At 38.3% G+C, this 10,883-nt stretch overlaps 1 protein-coding gene across 1 annotated transcript; it reads left to right on the forward strand.

Moving 5' to 3' along the window:
- On the forward strand, nt 1-4,795 carry nepro (nucleolus and neural progenitor protein). Its single transcript, XM_037110768.1, has 9 exons — nt 1-152; nt 330-484; nt 962-1,050; nt 1,560-1,688; nt 1,785-1,862; nt 1,978-2,273; nt 2,702-2,766; nt 2,885-3,099; nt 3,229-4,795. Exons 1-9 carry the CDS (start codon nt 68-70, stop codon nt 3,557-3,559), a joined length of 1,443 nt encoding a protein of 480 aa, XP_036966663.1. The 5' UTR covers nt 1-67; the 3' UTR covers nt 3,560-4,795.
- The last annotated feature ends 6,088 nt before the right edge of the window (nt 4,796-10,883 follow it).

Here is a 10,883-nt window from a genome sequence, read left to right on the forward strand (position 1 = left end):
TGACGTATGTTTTAACTCGAATACGGTTGGCTGACGGACTTCCGCATGTTGTCGCGCAGTGAAAAGCATGGCAGCGGAGTTGTGGAACAGAGTAAACATTCCCTTTCCCAGCGCTGTTTCCAGTGTCCGTGTACACTTCAGACAAATTACAGGTACGGTGCAGAGCTCGGGTGCTATGAAGCTAAATATATTAACTTTATGTTTGCGGTTAAATCTCTTATTATGTGCTGTTTGCACCCCACGTGGGAGAGAACGGATCCACCCTCAGCAGTGCTCATTCAGTCCTCTGTCACCTGTGTTTCAGTCTTGTTGTCGTTGTTGTTTTGCAGATGTAAGTGTTAAAACCCTGCTGGTGGAAAACGAGAGGGTGCTGAGGCTGCTCCGGAGTGAGATCCTTCAGACGGAGGTACGAGTCCTGTACGAGCTGCTGTACATCCTCAACAACAGCTTCAGAGGCAACAAGACCTACAAGGGCTTACAGCAGGTGAGGACCACAGGCTGAGTGTAACCAAGAACATGTAGTCGAGTACTGCAAACTCAGATTTTAGGTACTCATAGTTAACGTAAGTGTTTTTATTGTCATGGGACTTCCTACTTTTAATCCAAGGCGTTTCACAGTTCATATTGCACTCCATTATTTTGGTACAGCTTTTAGGACACCTTTGTTGGCAGTTAATTTACATAAAACATGTTTGCATGCAGAGTAAATGAAGAGTCTATAAAACATGGTGTTGTATAAAGTCATGAATGAGAAAAAGTCAAGATATTGTGTTAAAATATTACTTAAACAAAAGTGAAAGTCACCCATACGACTGTTACTTGAGTAAAAGACTTTAAGGATCTGATATTAAATTATCTGAAGTATCAAGAGTACAAGTAAATTGTGTTTGTAATTTTTGCTTGCGTTAGATATTTAAAAGAGCAGCATGGTTCAACATTTACTTAATTTTTTCTCTCTCAGGTTGAACAATGTATGAACAGGCTGAAGAGCATGAAGCTTGACGTTGCTCTTCAGGAGCTGACAGATCTGTGTCCCAATAGAATTCAAAGGTAGGTGGTGACATGTAGTGTGCTGCTTTTGCCAGCATACTTAGGGTCAATGAGATACATGTTTTATGAAAGCTGAATTAAATTCAGTAACGAAAAATAGAAAAAAATGATCCAGATCCAACTGAAGAATGTGCTTTTATTTGTGTACTATTTAAGGGAATGCAAGGTTATTTGTACAGCACAATTCAGACAGAAGGCAAGTCAGAAGTTTTTTACAGGGGCTTACAGCTACATTGAAATTTGCATTTAAGAGACAATAAAACAAGAAGGAAGATATCAAGAAACAAAACATTAAAATAACTTACAAATAGAAAAATAAGCTGAAATAAAAGTTTAAAAGACACAAGACAGTAAAATGTCTTAGATAAAAGGCAGTGGCAAGCAAAAAGGTTTAAAAGAGGTGAGATTTGGAGCAGACCGGCATTTTCTGGGAGTTCCAGATACGTGGGGCGTAATATCTGAATGCTGCTTCTCTGTGTATGTGTGTGTGTTTCCTGTTTGTGTTTTAGAGGACTGAGCATCAAGGCTGGTGAGGGTGATGTTCCCAGTCAGCCCTTCCTCGAGTGGATCAGTCTCAAAGTGCTGGGAGGCGCCCAGCTGATGAGCTGCACATTGGGTCGCTGCAGCAGAGCTTTCATGTATCCTTGAATCTGACAGCAACGTGATGTTTTTTTTCCTTGTCCTTTCTGATGTGTCCTCGTGGTTTTTAACCCTTGACAGAAACTTTGCTTCAGACTCTCAAAGCAGCAGATGAAATGCGACGAGTTTATAATCTTGAATGTGGTGATTACCAGCATGCTCAGTCGTCTCTGGTGAGTGCTCCTCCTCACTGTCGCATCTGAAAGGGAATTTAAAAACTGCATTTTAAATAATTTGTGTTTGTTAAGTTTCCACAGTCTAAGTCTACCCACCTTTGTGCTCCATCAGGGTGATTTGCCGTGGCATCCTGGTCAGCCTTTCCGCTATGTATCAGAAGCTCCTGAAGTTGCTCAGAGAGGTTGCCGACGCTCAGCCCATGCCCTTCCTCAAAGACATCTCTCTGCCAGCAGACATGACACAGTTCCTCGGTCCCTCAGATGCATCTTTACTGACCAAAAAGTCAGCACACATTCCTCATGCCAAAGAGCACAAGGAGAAGAGGAGGAAGAAATCATCTGTTGAAGTCAAGAACCAGGCACAGACGAAGAAGGTGAAAGAGGACCTGGGTGTAGCTATTGAAAGAGGTGAGCTTTTTCTTTTTGTTCTGCTAGAAGCATTTAATTCAGAATAGTAAAATGATATTTTTTTTTCTGGAGAATTAACAAACTGTAGATTTATTCAATTTCAAAGGATCTCTTAATGGAAGCCGACTCGGCCTCCATAATGTAACATGCAAAATGCTTGCCTTTTAAACTTTTTACGTGAAAAATTAGTAATTAATAAAACCTGTTTCATTTCTTGTGTGAAACTTTTTATTTAGTCTTACAGGTTGGAATAGAACTGAAATTGTAAAGCGACCTCACATGATTTTTAGTGTTTCTTGCTTATTAAAACTTTTCAAACAAAACCAAAATAATCTTCAGTGTCGCTCCTCTATAATTAAACCAGATGATCTTAACAACCCAGAATCATAGCATTAACATAACTTAATATATTTGTCTTGTATTTCCAGGTATAGATTTTGACACTGACACTGACCTGAAGCCTTTTCTAATGGCTTTCAAGAACTTTACAAAGGTATGTGAGCAAACCAGAATAAATGTTATTCATTTTCGTATAATTTACGTAATGTTTAATTGTTGTTGCCTGATCTAGTTTTACTGCATCTACTGATTACATCCTTTTGGTCCCAAAGGACAAATGCGTTCAACGATGGAAGAAAAACAGTGACAAGATGCAAAAGTTCCAGAAACAAATGAGAGAGGCGACTTCTTTCACAGACATGGATACCCATTTAGAGGAAATGATCGTATGGTGCAAATCTAAGAAGATGAAAAAGGAAAAAAGTCTCTTGACCTTCCTGCGTTTAAAGTGCCAGAGGATGAAATGCTTAGAGGGAGAGGGTTACAAGTAAGAGTGACACTGCAGAATATACATTCAGTGGCCATTTTATTAGTATAGCTGTGCAGTGCAATACAATTGATTTTAATGCAACTAGTACTAATTGTGCATGTGTGTATAATATGTCCTCATCCCCAGTGTCCAGAGGAAATTGCAGACCTTCAGAGAGGAAACTCGCTGGGCTTCATCTCCTCAAGGATCAGTGCCGAGAAGCTGTCGGTCTTCGGCTGCGACGAGGAGGAACGCTCACCTGAGAACTCGTTTTCATTCGCTCAGGAGCAGATTCAGGTCTTCAGCGGTGAGAGCCGGGGTCAAAAAGAAACAGCGGAGGAGACAAAGAGAGAAGGCTGAGCCCTCTGTGTCCGGACTGTCAGCGGACGACCAAAGAAACAGGACAACACACAAGCCGACGTCTCGGACTGTTGACGGTGATGACATAGATGATATATTTGCATCTGTGGGGTTGTGACACTATGGAATTGGACACATCCAAGGACACAAATTATTGTCTGCTGACACATTTGTCTTCGTCTTGACAGTTGGATGGTATTTAATGTGTAACTTCAATGTGTAAACTGATGATTGGATTATGGAAGCAACAGCTGATTTTGCAGTATGCTACTATATTAACTATATAACGAGCTGAGAAGCCTTGTTTCACTGACCTCTGCTGGTTTAAAGTTTAGAACTTTAAAGATGACAATGCTTCTACAGTGTAATTTTTTTTTCCGTTTTATTGGATAGATCAGTACAGAGGCAGACGGTGAACAGTGAGAGAAAAAGATATTCTTTAATGAATGAGAAAAAGATATTCTTTAATGATTTGCCCTACAGAGAGGGCAAATTATTAAAGAATGAAAATTCAGTCACTGTATACTCACCCCTGTAAGGATTTAAAGATGGGTGAAGCTTTGTATTCCACTAAGCATTTCTTGAGCTTCACAGCAAAACATGACTACGAACACCTGAAGTGGATGGAGACTTAAAAATGTAAAATAAAATAAAAAATAAAATAAAATAATAAAATGGCATAATCCAAGTCTCAGGAAGCCCACAGATCCCAAACTGATTTGATAAGATGTAATCTATCTTTTATAGCTAAAATACGTATCTACTGAGCTCAAAGCACTGGCACACATCCTGTCTGAGTTGAGTGAACAAGCTTTACCAGTGCATCAAGGGTTTAAATAACTGCTTTCCTAGTCAGTTCTGGCTGGGCTTCCTGAGATTTTGATCTTATCACATCTTATCAAATCAGTTTGGGATCTAGACTTGGATTATGCCATTTTGTGTTTTGTTGCAATGCTGTTTTGCTGTGAGGCTTCGCCTGACTTTTCATCCGAGTAAAGTAGATAATTGAATTAACTGAATTTTAATCTTTGGGTGAACTTATCCTTTAATATTTTAGAAATGTGGCAAAATAAGCACATCTTTCCAGGCGCTGTTAACTTTGACACAAGCGCTCTGAACTTTGGGACATATAGAGTACATGTGCAAATGATCCAAAGAGTGACTGTTTGTAGGAATATGACACACTGAATAATTATTTAAACTATTTTACTGATGTGTCAAATGAGGGATGAATTACTTCATTATGGAATTAGATGAGCTTTTACCGTCCCTGCACAGTTAAGCCAGAGTTTTCTGCTTCTAAACAACAAATGAGGCTTGCAACTAAATAAAATCAGTTTGGTGAACCATGACATCCTGCAGACGAGCCTATTTTCAGTGTTACTGGTCCCAAAGCTGAATGGGTCTTATGGGATGAAGAGACACAGATTGAGGGCAGCTTGCTCAGGCTGTGATGGTAGTTCTGGCTCCACCTGGTGGAGTTAATAAATGAATTCACTCAACGATGAATTCAAAACCATTCTCAGAGAATATGAAACGATTCCCTCAACCTTGTGAAAAAGCAGGGGTGTCAGTCTTCTGCCCTAGAATTGAACTTGTGTACACAGACTGAAAGCTCATCTGAACAGAGAACACACTGTAAGGCTATAGGCTTTGGAAGTCTGTAAGAGCCCAAGTGGCACCACATAAAACCGTGCAGGTGTCTGCCGGTCTGTGGCGTCCGATTGCTCAGGAGTGGAGGCTGTGAACTAGATTAGAAGCTAAAGGGTTAGCTTTGTGTCGGCCTGTGTTTTTGCTGCCCACTTTCTTATCATCCTCTGCCAAAGAAGACACAGTGCTCCCAACTGCACAAATACAACGGTGCAGTATTCTTCCCCCTCACCGAGTCTGACTGGGTTGAGTTATGGTCTCACATCAGCCCACCAGCTTTATTTGTGCATACAGATTCTTGATTCCTCTGCTCTCTGGGTTTCATCTAAACCAGTTAGTCAAGGTCGACTTGTGCAGGCAGAGGAGAAGCCTTGCATGTCTGTATTCTGTATATACGAGAACACAGGAGGTTAGAGCGTATTTTCTTTGCATGAACTCTGAGTGACTGTGGCATCACTATCAAGATATTTACACTCATGTTTCAACTAAAGATTGTTCTCATCATTGATAAACCAGCTGATTGTTTTCCCGATGAATCATTTAACCTATAAAATGTTGTGGGTTTTTTTGTGAAGCTGTGAAAATTGCAATCAATCAGAGTTTCCCAGAGCCCAAAGTGACCTTTCTTTAATGGTCTATAAATTGCTTCGACCAACAATCCAAAACCCAAAGACTCTTCTAACCCACGAATGAGAAAAACAGAAATGAGGACATTTCTACACTGAAGAAGCTAGATATACATCTTTGCTTGAAAATTAAAATATTCAGTTATCAAAATAGTTGGCAATTAAATGTGTTTTGATAATTAATGGATTAATTAACTAATAGTTGGCAGCACTGATGTACACTTTATGGGAGTCACAAAGGCATCAACCAGCAACACCTTTTGAATGTCCACTTTTTGTGGTTATTATCTCAAACTTAAGGTGAATAAAATGCAACCCTTTCTCTATTTTGCAGACCTTTTCCTTAGCAAAAGTAAAAGTACAGTGTTTAAATAACAGTAGGGGTGTGTGTCTTGTTGACATTTCACTTAGTAAATTAAATACTGAGGATGAAAGATGGTATTTTCCCATGCAATAAAACAAACAAAACAAACCTGTCCATGAATTCACAGCAATTTAGATATGCATCAGTGGTGCAGACTGTAATATATTTTTAAAAAATGAAAAAATAAGACAATAAAATCCCAGTGCAGTTCAAGATATTGATCAAAACTAGCCTTAAAATTCCTTAAATTAAAGGCAGTGGTAACAAAGAAGTCTTTAGCCGTCAGATCTTCAGAGGATCAGAAATGTATTTTGTCCCTAAACTATTCAGTGCTTTATAAACCAACAGCAGGATGTTGAAATCTATTCCTTGATGGGATGCTTGTGGACTACATTTGAAGCCAGTGAGCAGTAATGATATTCAAAATGTTAAAATATAGCTGTCAGTAATAACAGCAAGCCCACCGACTAGAAATCATCAGTAACAATAACGCTGCCCACTTACAGAATTGGTAGGCTAACAGTTTCACTCTGGAGGACGTTTTCACCTGTGTGCATCTGTTGGTTGGTTGGTTTGTGAGCAGCCAAGGTGAACAGATTTCCATGAAACTCGGATGGCAGATTGCTCTCAGCCGAGAAAAGACCCCATTAGCTTTTGGTGCCAATCCAGATAACAAGGACGGATTTAGATTTTTCTGTCTTTCTTTAACTTTGTCATCTTGACGTTGATGAAAGGAGTCAGGTGTATTGTAGTGGCTATGAGTGAGAACAAGCTGATATGATTCCAAATACAAATCTAGACCTAGTGCATTGGAATAAACTGGATTAGGCTTGATTGAATTAAACAGGTCTGTTCGGCCTTGGCGGAGGTATCCTCTCTACTGAGTGCCATTCCGGTTTATGTCCATTTAAGGTGTACGCCTGAAGAGCCTGTGTCATTATCTATCAAGGGTGTTCAAAACTGTACATACTGCAGTTTGTGGTCCACCTGTCTGTCTGCCTACTTCTGTTAACTGAGAAGTATTTAATAGCGTTGTAACATGGTTCCACATGGACAGGTTCAGTGCTGGAATTGCACATATTTTTGTGAGAGCGGGTAAGTTCTCCGGGGATTCTGCAAATGCATCAGTTATGGCCGCTGGGCATAATATGACCTAAAATAAGAGCAGCAATATAAAAGGTCTGCACTCCCCAACATGCTCTACCTTCATTTATTTCCCTGCCACCTTAATAGCAGCAGGGGAGTGGAGAGGGAGAGGGCTTCTCAACATTTATACTTAGAGGCGTGTTAAATCAATCACATCATTACCTCCACAGAGACAAAATAAGCAAAGTAGAGCCGTAGAGGGCCAGCCTAGTGCATCAAGCTCTCGTAGTGCCATTCATTACTCCAGCCCGGTCCCCAGCAGCTCATTGATGTAAAGCATAAAATTGTATCGAGGCCATGAATAAAGTGGGAAAACAACCAAAGACGACATGCAAGGTCGAAACACTGAATTTAAACAGTGACGGCAGCGCAGGTTTTTTTTTTTTTTGTCTCTTCTCCCCCTCCAGTGCATTGAATATGTTCAATATTATGATTATATCTAAATTTATACCTATATCATACATTCTTGAATAACACATTGTATCCTGAGTGTGTTTTATGCTCTTGTAACGTCTGTGTCCAAGAATATATGAGAGAAAATCCTCTGGAGCATCAAGCGCCCTAAATCGGTGCCACACACTAGAGAGGCTGGGACCTGAAACATATGTGCTCTATATGTGTTCCTGCAATTAAGATGAAAAATAAAATAAAGTGGAAGAGTATAGTGGGATTGCACACCGTTATTCATGTTTGAAGCCTGTGTGCTAACAAAATCTGTTGGGAGAGCACAGTGAAGAGTATGAGTCTTTATTCAACTCTACTACAACTATTAATGTGGCTGTAAAACGCTCCCAGTTGTATCATTGCTGTCCATCCATTTACTGTACACTCTCACTTATTCCCATCCAGGGTCACCGAGGGCAGTGTTACTGCACTGCAATAAAACATCGCACTCCCTGTTCCGCTGCACATTGTAGACTACATGAGTACTAAGTTCCATTTTCTACCTTTTAAAAGTATTTCATGTATGATCATAAAAGTGTCCTTGGCTTCTTGGCGTTTGTTGCTGAAAACCAAACAAACCATTTGTTCTCTTTGCCTTTTTAAAAGCTCTGACTTTAAGGCAAAATAAGATCATAGTTGAATATGATGTTTTGTGAACACAGTTTTAGTGGCATCTTTGAAATTGGACCCAGAGGAGTGTAGCATGTGAGCAGTGTTAATGTTTAGCCAAAGTTGAAGGTTCATTTGTTCCTTGTAAACATTTTGTAAACTGTGCTGTTGAGTTTTGGACATTCGGTTGAATATTGTACCGATCCGAAATTGGACCCAGAGGAGTGTAGCATGTGAGCAGTGTTAATGTTTAGCCAAAGTTGAAGGTTCATTTGTTCCTTGTAAACATTTTGTAAACTGTGCTGTTGAGTTTTGGACATTCGGTTGAATATTGTACCGATCCGATGTCCATCAGTTTAAATTATTTTTATCCAAACTCTGTCAGCAAGCTCATGATACATGTTTTTCCTGCTCTAGTTCAGAAGTTGAGAGTCACAGCAGTTTGTCAACGAATCAATCAATTAACAAAAACATAATTGGCAACCATATTTGAGTAAAAATATTTCAATCAATCATTAAAGGTGTAAAATGTAAGAATTTTAATGAAAACACTGAAAAAAATGAAAACAGTATCTGTATTTTGTATTTAGCATGTTAACAAGCATGTCCCAGCCTTTGCTGGTTCAAGTCTCCCTTGTGAGCAGTCCCCTGGTTCTCTGATCTCTCCGCCTTGCCCGCTAGTGCTCTGCTAATTGAGATAAATAACAAACGGTAACTCAGGTAAGACCTTTATTTGTTTTTAGAATTGCTTCGAAAGGTGGCCAATTCTTACATATTGCACCTTTGAATTATTTCTTTTGCAAAAAATTGTGAGAATTCAAGTTTTCTTTTCTATAAATTCTATTACAGCAAATACTTTTTTTATGTTTAGGTCTTTTGTACGGAAGCCGAGAATGGACATGGATTTTTCTTCTTTTTATGCACTGTTATCTCGTGATAACGACTTCTTATGTCGTTATCTCGATATAACAAAGGTTCTTTGTTCTTTGTTATATCGAGATTATGAAATAAATTAATTTGTTATCATGAGAACATAACCTTTTTTTATATCGAGATAATGAGATAATAAGTTGTTATCACAAGATAATAGTGCATAAAAAAAGAAGAACAGTTACAGTGCAATCGTTCATATCTCATATACTGCCAAATAATTTTTGAGTGAATGTTGAATAATAATATTATGACAATGAAATGAATTTCAAATTATCTAATTTTTAAAAATAAATAGTTGATACTATGTTGAAAGTATTAATTTTTCTAATGTTGTATTATTCAGTCACTCATAGCGCATAACTTTATGGCAGCCTTTGTAGGTTGTAAATCAAGACGAACACATTATTAATTCATTCGTTATCATGAGAAAACAATCTTTGTTATATCGAGATAATGAAATAAATTAATTTGTTACCAAATGAGTAAATAACCTCAGCATAAAAATGAAGAAAAATCCTTGGCCACTCTCGGTTTCTGTACTTTTGTTTGGAAAAACAAGATAACTGAAAACAATTCCATGGCAGTGGGAACTTATGATGAGGATTTCCTTTTGTGCATTAGCCTGTATTTTCAAGACCAAACAGTTAATGACAAAAGAAAATAATCAGAAGGTTCATCAGTAACAAAAATAATCTAGTTGTAGTAGTGCACCGTGGACAATGGCCACCTGGACCTGTAGAGAACCGAAGTCATGCCCCTTCTGGTTTGACCCACGGGACCTTCTTTCTCTCTATAATATAGAGAGAAAGAAGGTAAAAATACATCATCGCTACACAACTATATAGAGTCTATATAGTTGTGTAGCGATGATGTATTTTTATTGGCCAACCTGGAAGTTAGCATCACTCTGGTTCCGTTGACAAAAAACCTATGGGTTTTTTTAATTCAGCAGGATCATCTTCAGAGATGGACACCACTCTGATTTTCGTGATTTTTTGTGTTTTTCAAGGCCTGATTTAGATCCCTTGACACAAAAAGGTAATGTTAGGCTATAAACAGACTACACTGTGGTTACATGACTTAAACATGACAACCACTAAGCCTCTTACTACACATTAACCATAACCCATTTTCTGTAAATTGAGTTGTAAAGTTGAAGTTAGAATAATTTGTAAATAAGTCGACCTGTAGTAGTGGAGCATTTAATGATGCATTTTATGTCATAGAGCAAAACATCTACATGTTATAAGCCTGTGGAAACCTCAGACCTTAAATCAGACATTTAACCAAAAACCAATAATTTTTTTTTTTTTTCAAATAAAACTCAGACTTTAAAAATCTGATTTCCTAATTTTAGGCTTACAAACTACACCACTCTATAAAAGTTAAAAGTTACATTTGTTACATTATTAAGGATACTTAATTTGAGTAGTTGGGGCAAAAATAAAGTGATTTGGCCCTTTAAGGTGCAACGAATCCCTGTCCCTGTTAGTGAATTGATGACTATTAACTATTTATTTGTATTTTCTATTTTAACTTTTCTATTTTAGCTAGACTGGGTTGTTGCAGTGATGACAGCCCTTAATATATTCTGTAAATATTTTGGGTGGAAAAAAATAAAAAAATAAAAATAATTGAACGCTGACAGCCTGAGTGAGACGTCACGATGA

The sequence above is a fragment of the Acanthopagrus latus genome, chromosome 9 (genome assembly GCF_904848185.1).
Source record: "Acanthopagrus latus isolate v.2019 chromosome 9, fAcaLat1.1, whole genome shotgun sequence".
NCBI classification, from domain to species: Eukaryota; Metazoa; Chordata; class Actinopteri; order Spariformes; family Sparidae; genus Acanthopagrus; species Acanthopagrus latus.

Bases quoted from the DNA above. Each gene is read 5' to 3' on its own strand.
- nepro (XM_037110768.1), top strand. From the start codon at position 68: ATGGCAGCGGAGTTGTGGAACAGAGTAAACATTCCCTTTCCCAGCGCT. The intron at 153-329 runs GTACGGTGCAGA...GTTGTTTTGCAG, and splicing joins ACACTTCAGACAAATTACAG to ATGTAAGTGTTAAAACCCTG. The intron at 3,100-3,228 runs GTAAGAGTGACA...CCTCATCCCCAG, and splicing joins TTAGAGGGAGAGGGTTACAA to TGTCCAGAGGAAATTGCAGA.